At 37.5% G+C, this 17,945-nt stretch overlaps 1 protein-coding gene across 20 annotated transcripts in view; it reads right to left on the bottom strand.

The window, feature by feature from the left end:
* EPB41L2 (erythrocyte membrane protein band 4.1 like 2) overlaps nucleotides 1-17,945 on the bottom strand; it is a 111,999-nt gene that overhangs the window by 59,815 nt on the left and 34,239 nt on the right. For all 20 annotated transcript variants that reach the window (XM_035319916.1, XM_035319898.1, XM_035319912.1 and 17 more), the window contains 2 exons: nucleotides 4,660-5,135; nucleotides 3,438-3,635 (listed from right to left, as the gene is read on the bottom strand). In XM_035319916.1, coding sequence (XP_035175807.1) covers nucleotides 3,438-3,635; nucleotides 4,660-5,121 — 660 coding nt within the window. In that variant the 5' untranslated portion in view covers nucleotides 5,122-5,135. The remainder of the gene's footprint in view (nucleotides 1-3,437; nucleotides 3,636-4,659; nucleotides 5,136-17,945) is intronic.

Below are 17,945 nucleotides of genomic sequence, written 5' to 3'. Positions count from 1 at the left end.
AAATTGCAGTCAGCAGTCCTCATGCCCTATAAATATGATTCAAATGAATATAGAACCCGAGTTGTTCCTATTCCACTTCGTCATTCCCCCCTACCCTCCTTGATTTTTTTACTTTTGTTCTTAGAGCAAAGATTTATTACAGTAATTAGGAAACAAGATTAACATTAATCTGCAGATTAGTATTTTTTCAGTTGTGAAAGTGAATTAGAAAGTGATTTGAAATCTTGTTTACCATTTTAAATGTATCGTGATGGACCTCATCACATTATGCGTTATGTCTCATTTTTGGCTGGTGAAAAAGCCCAGGATGGTCAGATTCAGTCTTCAATTAATACAGAGATACCATTCAGATTTAAAGAGACTTAAACATGCTGGCTTCAGTGGAAGCAAAAGAACTCTGCAGTTATTACACCATCTGTGTCAATTTTCTATATTTATTTACTTTTAGAAATCTGTTGAAAAAATATAATATATATACACACACTCACACACCCCATCTGCCTATAAATACAAACATATGTATAAACATTAAGAGCTTTTAGAGACAATTCCTGCAACTTCAGAACACTGGTATGCAAAACCCTACATAATTTGTTCTGGAGAACAGTTATTCTGTAGAGCATTTTTCATGTCTGTGTTTTGTTTACTGTGATAAAACCTTTTCTTCTGCTGACACAGCTCAAAAAGCATGTAGACAACTAACATCAGCGATGGCTTCACTATTGCTTTTCCGCAGCTGGACTTAGCTTATGGTGAAGTGGCATACATTTGAGACCATCAGGTAAAGATCCCTGGACAGCTGAAATATTGTTCTTGAAGAAACATACACAGAAACTGTTTGGTTTTAACATCGGGAATAGGACCTATTTGACAAATGAAGGCTCCAGAAAGTTTGTACCACTACCAACTATAAAATACACTCTTTAAAAACTCCAGCAAACTACAGCCAAGTATTCCCAGGGAGTATTTCATATTGTCAACAAATACGCATTTCTGAGCTACCTGAATAAACATTTGAAGAAATAAAGATATTCTAAGAAATGAAATAAAACTTCAGCCACCGTGACATTTCTGAAAGTCTTAAAAACAGATTTCTTCATATTTGACTTCCTACAGGGTTTTAAAAATTGTTTCCTTGTCCTATCAAAATACCGAGGAGGTAATAAAGCATGCTTCTCCATGTCCTCAACATTCAGCTTTAGAAATAATATCCAGAAACTTTATGCAGTATCTGCTCAAACTACATTTCTACGCTATTCTGAAAATCAGTTTTGGTAACAGTATAATCTCACAAATCTCCATAAACAATCTCACTATTAATTCTTCAGAGATCCCGCTGATCCTAGCCTTCTGCACCCTGCAAAGATCTTGCGAATTCAGTATATAGATAGGGTAATGTTTTTAATAGTATATTTATAAAAGTCAGAATAAACTGGGCTTCCCTCAGAAGCTTTTAAGATTAGAGGTCGGGTGCGGGAGAAGATTGCAGTGCCCTAACATTTACTTTGAATTGATCTTTAAGTACCCTTGGATACCATGTTCACAGGTTTAAAGACTGTGACACGAAACTAGAAGAAAGCTTCAATGGGTAAATGAAAGCTAATTTTACAAACTACTGAACATTACGTCCTGGAGTAAATAACTGGTCCTGTTACCTTTACTGAGAAGTTGCACAAAGGTATCCTTTAATTCTTGATAACAAAGCTTCCAACAAAGAAGGAATTTCCCATGTCATCCTAACCAGGAGATTTTTCTTTTCCAATTGCACTCGTATAACACATTCATAAATTGCTTTTTTGTTGTTGTTGTCTGTGCACATAAGAACTTTCATACATAATACTTAACCACTGTAACAGAGCTTTAGGTCGCATTATCAACAATACGAGTGACACTTTCTCATCTAATTTAAGCTATTAGAGTTGTTTTGGATAATTCAATAGTATGCTGATTTACCAACACCAATAGGCAGTGAATACCTAGCAAACAAAAGCTAGGTCTTTTTCCTGTATGGGAACCAGCCATAAGGTCTGCTGAGCAGCTTCCACATAGTGAGAATAGTGCAACACAGCTCAGGCCTACAGTACTACTACAGCAGCACTGCAAGGGAGACACCGAGACTGACACAAAGCAAAAAGCAAGGTAGAGAAATAAGAAATAGGCATCTGGACAGGCTGGAGACACCACAGTAAGCAGAATGCAAATTTAAAAGCATCCGTTGAAAGAAGTATGCTAAGTTGACACTAAGCATCATCTTGCCTAATACTAGTCCTACTAGAACAAGGACTTGTTCAGACACACAACAGCAGGCAAACACATTAAATTTACTTAGCTTCTTTATATGTTAATTATGGTGGTTTTAATTCATTGGGTCGGGGATAAGCCTGTGACTTATTCACACAATGCAGGGGTGCACAATACTGTACACCCCACAGTCAACAAGATAAAATATTTCAGGAGCTACTCATAGAATTAACTGAATAAATCTGCTGATCAGATCTCCTTACTACTTCACACAAAAATTCTCAAAATAAACTCAGACCAAAAGGACTCTAGACAAGTACTCTGTATCTAACAGAAGGCCTTGTGAAACTTGAAAGTAAAAATATGACACAAGAAATCCCTATATTGTTCCTACATCTCTAGAATCCTCAGCTCTAGGGTTTCCTGAGCCCAAGTGCCTTTCTGTTTAACATCTCCCTACAGAATTTTCCTGCAAATATTTATCTAATCACTTTTTGAAACCATGGAAGCTTTTAGTCTATAAAAAGGCATTTTCCAGAATCCATGTTACATGTAAAACAATTTTAGTTTGGATCTGCCACCTAACAATTAATTCATCAACAGTATCTCTAATTCATTCGCTGCTCTGTAAGTGAAAAGTTAAGGAACAAGCTGGAAAAAATGGAAGAACTTTGTTCAGACTTAATCATGAGCACCAGCACACCAAAAATGAATGGTAAATTTGTTGATGAACATTTTTGAGGAAAAACATTAATCATATTTTTTAAATTTGGATTTTGTAACTGTAACAGGATTTTGTTTTGAAGCAAACTTTTAAAAGTGCGCATCTCCAGCTAAGATTATTATTTTTAAATGAAGTTAATTAACTCAAGACAACTTGTATTAATACACATGACACTACCTTCATCTTTTGTAGGAAAAAAAAGTTTGAGCTGCAAGAGAGAGCACCTTTGAACAGTTTCCTTTATTGCATTTTATCTTTGTTTACCTCATAGTGCATTTTTAAGGTTATATACTTAAAGATGGAGTTTTAAAATGAAGAGTTAACTGAGCCTTAATGACAGTAATAGGAATGTAACTTCATAATGAGCTCATTAGGTATACAAAAACGTACTTGTAAAACTCTCAATGCAATGAAAGTTTTTTTTTTTTTTTTCTTCTCTATAAGTGTTTTATATGAAGAATTGATGCCTTACCTCTAGATCGCAGCTGTATTCCGTGCCATCCAAGAGAACCACTTTACACTGCACGGTTTTAATTTTCTTGGGAGATTTCTGGGAAATAATTTCAGCTGTCTGCACTTCTTTCGTCTCCCTTTTTTCCTTGTCTTGTTTTTCTTCCTTTTCCTCTGCAACCTTTTCTACTTCTGTTTCTTTACCGTCTTCTTTGGCAGGCTATATAAAATACAGTCAAACAATTCTGTTAAATGACTCAAAGTCCTGAATTCAGATATTTTTACCCTGCTCATTTCTTTTATAAGCCACTAAAATAGACATTAAGCTTTAATGTAATTTATGCATGTAATAGAAGTACAATAACCCCTGTAAGCATTAAGGTCTTCCACTGGGGACCAGATATTGGAGAAAAAAAGATGCATGCACTGAGTTGTAGTTTTTTATTTTTATTTGTCCCCACTGCCTCTTATTACTTCACTGCATGCCAATGAGAAGAATCTGGCTCCTTTTTCATTCCCTCCCTTCAGGTATTTACACACATTGATAAGATTCCCCCGACCTCTCCTCCTCTCCAGGCTGGAGTGTGCCAGCTCTCTCAGCATCTCCTCCTATGAGAGGATTCTCCATGCCCTTAATCATCACTGTGGCCCTAGAACATGAGGCTTGAGTTTTAAGACATGGTGTGCAACTCTGCACATCAAAAAAAAAAAGCGAGACTTGAGAGCATTGCAAAATGTGGTGTTTGCTTTGGAATTCAGCATCAATCTCTGGAGCGAATCACTAAGAGCAGTGGCTACAATCATGGTTTCAAAATAAAGTATAACACAGAAATTAACATCTAAGGACTCTGAGATAACTACAACAGATAACAATCAGATTAAGTTACTAAGGAGGCATTTGTGCAATACAATGGCTTCAGATGCAAAGCTGGTTAAGAAGCTTTTCCTCTTATCCCTGTTCATTTCTACCACAATAGTAGAGTTCCCTATCCCTTTTGACTACACCAAACGATACGGTTACATTCAAGTCAGAGCTAAGCAACTTCAGTCAAAAATAAATACTGCCACAGAGCAGGAACCATTTACACCAGCTATGTTACTCATAACTGTATCAATCCAATTGCACAAAAACCCAGATAACTGCTATCTTTTCATGATACCAACAAAGCCTTACATTAATTACATAAATCAATCAAGTCCCCTTGGAATCGCTCCAAAGCGTTCAGTAGCCTTCTCACACGTACCTGTGTTTCAGCACTACTAACAGAGTGTTTTTCTTCTTTGTCATCTGCTTTAGCATTATTCTCAGCCACCACTTCTAAAATCCTTTTTGGCTGTGCAATCCCCTCTGGTGGATGGCATTCACTGTCTTCAACTACTTGTTCTTCCCCTGCTGCTCTTTTCTTGGCCTCATCTTTAGGCTCTGCCAGAGTATAGGATTTTTGTTTCTTAAGCCAGGGAGGAAGGAAGCGAGAAATACCCTTGCTTTCAGATGAATCTTTTTCCTTCTTCTGGCTACTTGGGCTACTATGGCTTGCTGGTGCTGGGACAGAGGAAGAATCTTGAGCTTCTTCAGAGGATGTTTTCCTGGACTTTTCATTTTCTACAGTCTCTGATGCTTCTTCAGGCTTGTCTTTGGCTTTGTCTGGTCCCACATGCTCAGAATCTTTCTTTACTTCTGTTTCTGAACCAACTTCAGTTGTCATTGTCACAGCTTATACTAAAAAAAAAAGCATCAAGAAAAATAGTTATGTAGCATCACCACTTTTTACCGATTCTTGCTTTATTTGCAGCAATTTGTAGTAATGCTTAACAAGAAATCAAATTAAAGACAACTGATACTATAACTGGATATAAACTAATAATCTGTAATAGTAACATTGTTATTTGTTGATTGTTCATTTTAGCTGATTTTCAGATGCCCCCCCCCAACCACCCTAATGTGTAACACTAGATTTTGCTGTTTTGTTACTTAAAAAAAATAATCATATTACCCTTTCAAATTTATTGAAGTGGACCAGCAAGAATAAGCCCCAAGGGTCCAACAGTAAAAGTTTAAAGTGGTTAGATTCCATAAGAAGTCACTGATTATTTATAACCTTCTTCAAACAATTCTTTTTAAATTAATGGTATACTTGTTTGGCCTTGAGATTAGCCGATTAGTTACAATCAACTTCATAACTTGGAATCTGTGCATTGAATACTACTATCAATCCCTGGCATTACTGTCAGAAGGTGACAGTTTAAACTGCACTTGAAGTCAATTAGAAACCAGTAGAGATCACAAGAAGGTATACAACACACCACCTCCAAACTTCCAAAGCACATAAGTAGTCAAAACTAATGCCAATTAATCTAGAGCATTCCCAGATACAGAAAAAAAAAAAAAAAAAAAAAATACAGAAGCTAATAGATGCCCGAAATAGATGCCCAAACACACAAGAGAAGCCCTTCTGGCAAAAGGGGATGGAAAACATTCAGCTAAGGGAAGCAAACTTGATAATTATCTTAGTCAGAAGACACAGGAGCCGTGAACTATCCACCGGCAAATTCATACTAAGCAAGCATCTCCAGACCAAAAGTCTAACTACATGTGGTAGCTGTTTCCTTGTTTGTTACTTTAATAGCCTTCGCTATCTAAAACAAAAGCATTCACTAATGAGGAAATTAAAAGGTAGTATATCTACTGCTGCATTAGCAATTTCTGAATATAATTAAAGCTTAAATATTGCAGTTACGTAGCCATTTCCTTCACTTACAAAGTCCTTCATGTTTTATCTAGCATACTTTATAAATAGCATTAAAGTTTTAACATTTATGTATTATTTCTCTGAGGTAATAAGCCTCCGAAAGGGAGGTTTCCATTTGACTAGCCGTTGAGATCAAAGAATTTGCTATTTAAATCCAAGTATTAATATGCCAGTTGGGAAGTTGTGACTAGTCATGTTACATTTTGCTTACGTCCTCAAATCTTACAGAGAACTCAACTGTTGCTGTTCTTCCCTAGTGGCAGGTATCAATCTCAATAAAATAATGTACAAGCTTATTTTCCAAATCAAAATGACTAATATAAACAGATTAATTTTCCTGAGAGAAAAATCCAAACATCTGCTGATCAAAGAACAATCAAAATGATCCACTCTGCTCAGTAAAATCAAATTGGTTTCATCGTTAGAGATGATTTTTTTCTCCCAGGTATCTCTAAGAAAGTAGCTAAAAAGGGTTTCTAAAGGTCTCATCCAGCCCTGCAATTTAACAGCTAATAATGTATCAAAAAAAAACAACAACAACAACAACAAAAAAAAAACATACAAGGAAACAGAAGCAGATAACATTTCTCTCAGAAGATATGGACAAAAACAAACCAATTTAGGCTTAAAATTGACAGGTCTGAAGCTTTAATTGCATCTTTTCTTCCACTCCTGTCTCCAAGAAGGCATCATAAACTCGAGTTTGCTCCTACTAAACAACACAGTCACATCAAGTATTTTCTCCCCTTCTTAATTTCTTAAGCCCTCTGAACATCTACAGCAGGACAAATTTCTCCTCATCTCATCTCCTTCTATTCAAGATGGCATTAAACTTACATTTCATTTTGAAACGACAAATGTGAATGAGCATGAGAAATCCACACCCAGAGTGAAAAACAGAAGAAACCCTAGGCAGACTCAAGTGGCAGAATTACTGAGGTCTGAAAAAGAAGTCTCAGCAGATCTTGCACTTGTTGGTCATTGTGTTAATCCACATACATAATCTAAGACTGAAGCAGCTCTTTGGACTAGAAGAAGTGAATTGACTACCAGAGAACACAAATTTTCTTCCATTTTTTTTTTTAAAAAACTTAACTTTTTAAACTTAAGCAACAGTTAAGCCAGAGTCAAGCGGTTTCCCATGTTACGACAAGACCACCAGAGCTCAAGCCTAAACTGATCTTATGCTGTCAAATTTCTCCTCTGCAAGCTCAGAAGATAAAGTACTGAAGGGCAGAGTAACTAGAACAATATTCTACTACATGTAGACAAAAAAAAAAAAAAAAAAAAAAAAAAAAAAAAGAAAAATCAATTTGATTTCTTTTAAAGCTTCATAGCAGATCTGAAAAGCCTCCTGCGATAGTCCAGGTGACTAGACAACTACAGCTGTTATGATCCAGCCTTTGCAATAGTATCTCCTGATAAAAATATTTATCACAAACATGAGCCAGCTAAAAATTGCCCTTTCTTCTTATGATTGTTTAAACTGCCTCTTAATTCCTCACTGGCAGCTGATTTTCATTGTAGCACCCAGGTGAGCAAACTGTCATTGCCAGTCTTGACATTGGTCAGCAGATGGTGCCATAATAGTTCTAAAAATCCCTAGCACAATTCAAAGACCAAGCTGAAAAGAGCAACAGTATTTCAGTGTGAAACACAGTTCAAGTTATGGCAAGTAATTGTATGTTTTCCCACAAGTGTTAACGTGATTTTTTTTCAGTATGTAGGATTTGAGAGCCAGACACTGAATTAATACTCTGTGATAATAAAAAAAATATTATTATATATCTAAGTACACCTGAGCATGTGTTTAATTATATACACATGCATATAGCCTTCACACTCAACTCCAAGATCAGAAAAGGCACAAAACAGCAGTTTCTCAAAGGTTCCTATAAAAGCCAATTTCCAAAGAAGTCCTGGCACACGCATGATGGCTAGCAGCCCCAGAGTTAACAGGAATGATCATTGTAAGCATTTGTAGCAAAGTCACTATTCAAAAGACCAGGTATTTTTGTTAGTCTTCATGTTCACATCTACGCCACCATACAGCTGAGTATCTGCAAGCATACAATGCTCCTAAATATAGTAGCCTATGTGTATTGCCAGGAAAACATTTTTTGTCCCAACATAAACATTAAGCCTGTAGAACTAAGATCTGTACCATGAGAAAAATATTCAAAGCGTATTATCTTTTCTTGCAACACACAGAATACCAAGACTCATCAGAAAAAAACTGATTACTCCTTACAGAAGATGTGAGCTTAATAAATATTTCTGAATCTGTGATACAAATATAAGTATTAGAGTAATTCTGAAGACAAAGACATCAAATATATAGACAGCAAATGAAATGAGACAGAGAAAGGTATTTCTGCCAAAAACTGAACAATGAGTACCTGCAGTCTATACAGACTTCCACAACAAAACTTATGTTGACAAATTTCTAGAAAACAACTTAAAGTTACTTCAAATCCTCTTTGTAAAGTCAAGATAGAATCAGTAAATATGACTGAGGAAATTCTTAACTCAGGTGGTGAGGCACTGGCACGGGTTGCCCCGTGAGGTGTTCAAGGGCAGACTGGATAGGGCCCTGGGCAACCTGGTCTGGTGGGAGGTGTCCCTGCCCATGGCAGGGGGGTGGGAACTGGGCAGTCTTTAAGGTCGCTTCCAACCTAAGCATTTCTATAAGTTTCTCAATATCTTTTTCCAATTAAAGCAGCTCAACAGTCCATATCTATTCCTTATCATTTAAGTGCTCCCAGCTTATCATAAAGCACCTTTTGCAGATTACTTTTTCTAGTGAATAAGTCATTTACTGCAATACATATACAGCTTAATAGCACAATTCAGTTTAAGGGTATATTGCCTCAGAAAGGAAAGATACCACTATGGAACATGCAAATAAATGAAGTCTTTAAACACTATTTCGATAAAATTTGTCTACTGATGCCAGGTAGTGGTCTAAAAGCATATAATAAAACATTTAGAAAGTGTTGCTTCCCAAATGGAATAAAAATCACTGAAGACTGCATCATTTGTGTCACAGCATCCATACGATATGCAAAGCTCATCATTAACAGTAAAGTTTTCAACAAAATCAGAACTACATTCCAAGTGCTACATGAAGCCAAGTTCTGAAGCCAACATCAGAACATCTTTGGGATTAAATTTAAGCAAATATTCAACCCTTCACCTATGCCGATGTTATCCATTCCACATCCAGAGACAACAGGAGTCTATCAATTCTGCCTTCACCATCTACGAACATTTTAATATATCAAGACTAAGAAGTCTCAGAAAGCAACTTAATTCAAATCAAGAAATCTCTTGGCCAGAGTACATACATGTGTATATAATCTGCTTATCAAGTTAGCTTTGTGCTGTTCCCCAGCATTGAAAAAAAAAAAAATCTGCAAGCTGATGAGAATCCAACACTTTTGAAAAGCTGTATTGAAGAAGAGTGACCCCACCCAAGCCCTGACACTGCTAGAGAAGGGCACATTCAGTGGAAAACCAGGATTTAGTTCCAAATCTTTTCATTCCAGCAGCCAGAAAGCACACATGGGTCAAGAGACAGTTCTGTTTTCCTGTTGTCTGTCCAACAAACTAAAAGCAACAGTTTGAGAAAAAAAAATCTCTCCCTATCTTAGAAATCAAAGTTGCAAGTTTATTGCAAGTTTACAGTCATTTTTGACCGTTCGCATTAACCCCTCAGGGGAAGCACAATTTTAAAGATTTAAGACTGCAGTAAGCAGTAATTTGTTCTGAGCAACGCTTTCTCTCCTGGCTCCATACCCTTCCCCTTCAACCTCATCCCATACCACCAAATGGCTTAGCTTCTGTGACAGTGCCACAATTCCACTGAAGCACAGGCAATTGTTTCACTTTTTCCAATACTGATTAAAGAAATTTGAAAAAAAAATCCATTTAGGTTCTGTAAATTATTCAAGCTTGTTCTCATCTGGAGGTTATTTATCTCTAGATGCCATGACAAATTTTTAATTTCCAGCTTCTAGTCTTTGCATTTGCAATGCATCAGCAAGATTAAAAACCGTTTATTTTTATACGTGCAACATTAAGTCTACTCTTGCATAAAGTATGCTTTCAGAGCACTCACAATAACATAGTTGATCAAAGCACTTGCCAACTCAGGTTGAAAAACGATGTACAAGGACCCAAGATTTCCCCCCCCTCGGTCCCCAGTAAACTGAGAGGCCCCACTGTAATAAAGCTTCTGAATGCTGGAATCACAGACACGCACAATTGTTTTGACAAGTATCTATTTCCTCTTTAGTGGAAGTCATATAGAGAATTATTACTATCTCACATGTTTAGGAAACATACAAGAGCATGGAAAAAAGGGAAATAACCACAATACCAGAATTCAAGCTCAGGAAAAAGAAGTGACAAGTGACTAATTTGTGCTGTTGGTAGAATGCTAGTGAGACTTCACAAGCAGAACATTTATGTGCAACTTATAAGCAGATAGAGCCGTTGCCTTTATTTCACCAGTACATCAAGGTTGAATGTCATAAAGACATTACTGAGATCACGTTAAAAATGCCTGTTAGCTTTTTATTTTAGCAAATTCAGCTTATGAGCAATGGCAGAAACCCACTGAGAATGCATTAAGGCAGTTTGCTCCACCATGTACAAGACCTGAGTTCAATGAACAAACATCATTTAAAAAGTTTCAGGGTGTAAACATCACCACAGAAGTGTCTTTTCTGCAGTGGCAGCATCGGTTCTGTATTTCACTTCTAACATACACTTTAAAATTTTTGCTATTGTCAAATACATGCACTATGGAAATAGCAGCTCTTTGGCAAACCAGAAGCATGTAAACAATCAGTATTGTTAAACTGAGGGAAATAAGAACTTTGAAGAAGTGACATTAAACCTATAAGTGATTTTAAATAGGTGTCAGGTGTAAAATTCTCCCCATTTTTCCCCCTGAATCAGGATGCAAACTGAAACACAAAACTAATACTACCACCACTTCCTACCAACAGGAAGGAAGTAGCCAGTTTAAAGTACTTGTTTTATACTTGGCATCCCTGGCTATTAACTTTTAGCAATCTTAATCCAAACTCTACGTATAAAGCTTCAAACTATACAGTGAAACAATTCTAGATCTCTGCAGGTAAGCTGCAGCTCTCTGCTGGTGATGCTGTTGCCAATACGTGAATTAACTCTTTACAGACCTTCAGAGATATTGATACATTCAAGGAAATAAACCTAGCCTATTAATAGTATAGCAAATCAGAAAAAGAAAAACAGGATAGTTTAAAACATGATTCACAATTGCTGCTGCACTGAGTAAATGCTCTTCCCATATCCCCTCCCAGCTATCCTATATTCCTCACACCTTAAAGTTAAGCCATCCAAGATGTCTTCTGCTGACATTTTAATTTTTATTTTGCAGCTAGCACAAACTAGCTGCTCCTGGAACAGAGTTATTCTCTTGAAAGATCTGAATTAATCTGCTCAGTGTTCTTTTTCCCTGAATAGCTATAAATGCACCTAAAATTATATATTTAATGCAGGACACTGCAAACTTTTTCTTAGGTACTTATGTTGACTGCAGTATATAACAAAGTATTGAAAATACAGATAATACTGCTCTTCAGGAAAGCATGTATCTACTGCTCCTGGGGGAACGTAATGTTTCCAACCCTAAGCAACAAAAACCAATGAAGGAAAGAAAGTGAAATACCTCTTAGCTGAGCAAATAAGATTGGCAGCCAAAACTTCATAGTTCCCATAGGCTCTTCTGATTGCTGGTATTTGATCAGCAGAGTGAAAATATCAGCAGTTTTGTAAAAGGTTCCCACTTAATGGTGAAGCAGTTGCCACAAGAACAATATTTCGACTACTGCAATGTCTCTGGGCTACATTAAGTAAAATGACACTGAAATTCAGAAATAAGTCTAATAACAAAAACTGCAAGAGAACTTTATGCTAATAAGGGTGGTTTTGAGCTTGAACTTCAGCACTTAACATATTTGTTAGTCATCTAAGTGCTTTAGCTGTTTTGTGCTTTTTGGAAGGACATTCCCAGCATGAAAGATTATAATATAAAACAGATAACAGGATACACAGGAAAGCCTCAAGGGAGCAACTATTTAAACAGTTGTTTTTTGTTTTTTTTTTGAAGAGTTAGGGAAAGAGGACAGATAAGAAAGATTTAAAATAATTCATTTGTGAACACCAAGGAAATGGTGGAGAGGAGTATTCAGAACTGTCCTGCAGACAAGAAAAAAAGCTGGTGACTTGCAATGACATTCCCATATAAATACATGTCACAAAGTACAGTTTACCAAAGCAGACTCACCCACTGCAGAAAAACTTTTTAATGAACGCATACAGATACAGATGGTGTGCTATTACAATTAAGTAGACGCTTTATTCAGCTTTCTTCGGCCACATTTTCAGGCCACATTCTATATAGCAAGAAAACTTTGAAAGCTTGGAAAGAACTGTAGGCATACACAAACCCAAGCTGACAGCGACTTATTAGATAATAGTTTTATTACAAAAACACATAGCAAGACATTCTGAGCTACATGCCAAAAAGACGTACTTGTTTCAGTGAAACTCCCAGTCGGCACAGGTTTCTTTTCCTCCTTTTAGGCTCAACAGTTTAGGTGTTGACAGAAGCATTTGAAAACATATTTAAGTGTACCGCTATTCTCTATGGGTATGCTTACCCTGCATCCAAGACCATATATAAGCTTACAGTTGCAGATATCCTCCACCTTATCTAGCCTTTCCTTAACTACAGATTCACCTCTAAAATACCTTCAGAAGTATGAAGTAATGAGAAATGGAAAAATGGTATATATTAACAAAATGGACGAGAGACTCAGATTCTTGCATAAAATTCTGATAACATCACGTTCTCTCAAATCAAGATCACTAGAGCCAACGTGTGATGTCTAAGACCAAGAACTGGTGCAGATGAGTCTGGGGCATGCTTGTCTAAGAAGTCTGAGGCATACAATTGTCAATACATAAAAGAAACATATCCCTTAGAAAACATCTACATCTATACTTATGTAAAGATAAGAGAAAAACATCATTATTGTTCCCAGCTTTGGAACTACATTATGATAGATTTGACTTTTGGGAAACAGTATGAATGACACAAATTAATGCTCAACACTCATTCAGCAGCAACTGTGGATACAATAACATATCAAAGGGAAGGAGTGATGTTACAGCTCTCAATTCTCTTCTATTATGAACAAAAAAATAATTGGGAAAAAATAAGTAAATGGTAAAAGAAAAAGCTAAGACAACACTGGAGATAGAGCCAGGAGTAAAAAATGGGGTGGGGAAGGGAAAGAAAACAGGAAACAGGCACTGAAGACAAAACAGGAAAAAAGGTCATGATTTGAGTAATAGCCAAAAAACTTCAGTGAGGCCAGAAAGGGGGGGCAGGGGAGGAAGACACCAAATAAGGGTGAAATTACATTGTAGAGACTACCGGCCAGAACACATCTCCAAATGCAGGTCCTACAGCTTCTGGTGTGAACCACCACAGTGGATATAGCAACTGTGATTTCACCTTTACATATAAGAAATTGCCTAGTAAATGCTGTGTTAGCATTACAAAAAAGGTAGGGCCAACGAGCACAGCTAAAAGACTAGGAAAAGCAAATTCTTAAGATCTTCTGCCTTTATTACAGTTTCCACAGAACAATTTGATTTCAGGAGCCTAAAATCTCTGTCCTGTATAATCAAATGCCACATAAGAGGCAATACATTCATACAAAAACCACAAACTAACTTTTCCCTCCAGTAACTTAATTTCATGACAAGTCTCAAGACCTGTTCCCCTGGTGTAAAGTTTAAATAGAGTGCTCCTTAAACTGCACCTGTAATGACACTTATTTGTTTTTAAACAGTGAATCCTTGCTTTGGATTGTCTAATGGATTAAGTGAAAAGCAGCACTTTCTGGAAGAAAATGGGGCTACTATATTCCCAAACCTCTGAGGTGACAGAATTTTGATTAGGTTACTTTTTTTTTCCCCAAGGCATATAGATATGGACAAAAGGGTTTAAATTCCATTCAATAACAAGATTTGATGTATAACATTTCAACAATTTAACTACATCTTCAGCTCTCCAGTTCCTAAAGAAAAATCATCTTCCTGTTTTTAAAAGATGACATATGGTCATGAATTATATCCCACTTAATTTTTTGTTAAAAAGCTCAAAGATTGAAAACCAGTCTAGAATAGGTATCTGAAGACACCAGCTAAGTATTTGGTGGTAATTATAAAATTCACTGATCTATAAAAATATTTTGGTGAGAATTTTATAGGTAGAGAAAGAAACATGGGCACACTGTGAAGAAAGCAATACATAAGACATTCACTAGGCCAGCAGCAGAACCAAAATAAAACATCTCAAGGTCTCCTCCCTTACATCCTATCAAGTGCTTCCAGATGTGCTACGTGAGGTCACTTCAATCCAAAACTTTAAGGGTGACAGTCTACAGGAGAAGTTAAGTTTTCCTCACACAATAGCAATACTTCCCAATTCAGTTCAGAAAAGAAAAAGGGGAGACGAGTATTTTGAATGTTTACATTATTAGATCATCTAGGCATACAGAAATACTGTATTAGAAATACAAAATGTCAGTACTGGGTTACACAGAAGTTAGGAAAACTATGAGAAGTTAGTTATGAAACAAACCTTTTTGCTGGACAGGGAATACCTCTTGGAGCTTAGACAAAGAAAATATAAGCAAGGTCTGGCTTTACAGGGAGAACACAGAGCTTCAGTTTGCATTTGTAGGAAAACCCAAAACTCACCTTGGGTTGACAGAGGTGGTGTCAAACAACAAAAAAGGCTTTAAGTACATTAACAGCCAGAAGAGGTCTAAGGAAAACATTGGACTGATATTTAATGACGATCACCTAACAAGTAAGGATGCAGAACAGGCATTTAATGTCACTTTTATTTCATTTTTTCCCATTACGATAGATCTTGGGTTGCCCAGTCCTTTGCGTTGGAGGACCATAACTGGTGTAGTGTGACTTCTCATTTGTGATCACCGAAATTGTAAGCAATCAGGTGAACGTTCATAAATCCATGGGGCCAGATGGGATTCATCCCAAAGTACTGCAGAAGTTAGATGACATTATAGCTGGATCCCTCTCAACAAGTTTATCAAAGGTCATAAGAGTCTGCAGTGGTGCCTGCTGGACTAGAAGCTAGCCAACGTTACACCCATCTACAAAACAGGTGTGAGAGAAGACCTAGGAAACTACAGACCTGTTAGTCTTAACCTCAGTCTTCTCTATAGTTTTTCCAAGGGATTAAGTAAGATTATCCTGAGGGATACTGAAAGGCAATTAAAAACAATAAACCTATTATTTGGTATAGTCAACATGGGTTCATGAAGGGAAGTCCTACCTTAGTAAGTCAATCTCCTATGATAAGGTCACCCACCTGGTGAATGAAGGAAAGGCAGTCAACGTAATCTTTTGGGATTTTAGTAAGGCCTTTGATGTCATCCCTCACTGTCCCTTCTAGATCAGTTGTCCAGCCATGATATAAAGCGGTACACGTTACACCGGGTGATGAACTGGCTGACAGCAGAGCTCATAGGGCTGTAGTGAATGGGGCTACATCTGGCTGGCAGACAGTCACTAACAGTGTTCCCCAGGGCCCAGTTTTAGGGCCAGATCCATTCTACATTTTTGTCAATGATCTGGATGCAGGAGTGGAATGCATCTTTAGAAAGTTTTCTGATGACATTGCTGTTGACTCCCTGAAGGGACAAGAAGCATTGCAGAGGGACCAAAAGGCATTGGGCAACTATTAGTGGCATGAAATTCAACAAAGGAAAATGCTGGGTGTTGAACCTGGGACAGAGTAATGCCAGACATATGCACAGACTGGGAGATAAGTGGCTGGTGAACATCTCAGCAGAAAAGGACCAGAGCGTGCTGGTTGACAGCAGGCTCAACATGAGCCAGCAGTGTGGCCTAGCAGCCAAGAGGGCAAACAGTATTTTAGGGTGCATTAAGCACAGCACAGACAGGTCAAAAGAGGCAATTCCGTCACTGCATTTAGCAGTAAATGCCACTTCACCTTAAATACTGGTCTCCACAGTTCTGGACTTCACAATACAACAATGTCGATACCTGAAAGCATCCAGAAGACACAACAGGGTTGGAAGACATGTCCTGTGAGGAGAGGCTAAGGATATTTGTCTAGTTTGGAGAAAAGGAGGCTTAGAGGCAACCTCATTGCTCTCTGCAACTTCCTCAGGAGCGGACATGGAGAGGAAGGTGCTGGTCTCTTCCTCCTGGTGCCAGTGATACATCATGTGGGAACATCACAAAGCTGTGCTAGGGGAGGTTCAGACAAGATAGGAAAAAATTCTTTACCATAGCTTTGTTCTTACCATGAGGGTGGTCAAACACTGGGACAGGCTTCCTAGGGAGGTGATTGATGCCCATGCCTGTCAGTGTTCAAGAGGCATGTGGATAATGACTTCAGTAACATCCTTTAACTTGTGCTTAGCCCTGAAGTGGTCAGGCAGTTGGACTGTAGGTCCAATTTGTAGGTCCCTTCCAAACTGAACTACTCTATTCTGAAGTTCTAACCTGGAACAGAAGGATTCCCAGCTCAGTTGCCACTGAAATGACTATTATGCAACCTAAAAGCTTGTTCTCATGAGGGGCATGGCATAACATTTTCCTGTTGAACAAGCCAAGCTAATTCATGCTTGTATGACATCACTAAAATCTGGAGGTCAAATTCATGTCTAGAAGACAGACACCATTATTTAACTATATATTAGAATACACCAGAATAGAAATTCACCTGAGTTATACATGAATGAACCAGATTCTTAGCCACATCAAGAGATTTCCTGCAGTTTCATTGATCGTCATGACTACATTTACACAATTCAGTACTTGAAGCAAAATGAATATGCAGTTTTTCTGCATTTCTTAGCCAATTAAAACAATGTTGCATTGTCTTTTCTAACAACGGATAATGGATTTTAGACTGCATACATCTACAAAATATACTGCAACTCCTCAGCTAACAATTGTGAAGATTAACGTAAGCTTATTGGAAAAGAGAAGCAGAGGAAGGAGGTCTTCCTTGTAATATATACCAATAAAAAATACAGCATGCTTCTAAATCAGCATTGACTTGCTGAAGAGGCAAATATTTTTTTTCATTCCCTGTAGGTTACAGGAACCAAAATATAGCACCAAAGTTCACATAAAGCGTAAAGTATGCCAAAGTATCCAAAAAGATTTCCAACTCTTAGATATTTGAGAAGTTATATAAATAACTTATTCTGAGTAAGTATTATTACTAGCTTGTGTTACTCTATGCTAAGATGCATAGATGAGCCTCCTAAAAAGATAAATTATATATATATAGCCATATGATAGAGACACTTTAGAGGGAAGTGATGAATATAATTGTGTTGGAGCACAGTCAAGTAACAGGAAACATATCAGGGGGGATCAGTAAAACCGCTGTCCTGGACTTCCGGAGGGGTGACTTTGAGCTGTTCAAGACACTGGTTGGCAGAGTCCCTTGGGAGGCGGTTCTGAAAGACAGAGGAGCCCAGGAGGGCTGGACGCTCTTCAAGAAAGAAATCTTAATGGCTCAGGAGCGGTCTGTCCCCATGTGCCCAAAGACGAGCCGGCGTGGAAGAAGACCAGCCTGGCTGAGCAGAGAGCTGTGGCTCGCGCTTAGGAAAAAAAAGAGGGTTTATAATCTTTGGAAAAGA

Source organism: Oxyura jamaicensis, chromosome 3, assembly GCF_011077185.1.
Source record: "Oxyura jamaicensis isolate SHBP4307 breed ruddy duck chromosome 3, BPBGC_Ojam_1.0, whole genome shotgun sequence".
In the NCBI taxonomy this organism is placed as follows: Eukaryota; Metazoa; Chordata; class Aves; order Anseriformes; family Anatidae; genus Oxyura; species Oxyura jamaicensis.
This window is presented reverse-complemented; position numbering and strand designations above follow the sequence as displayed.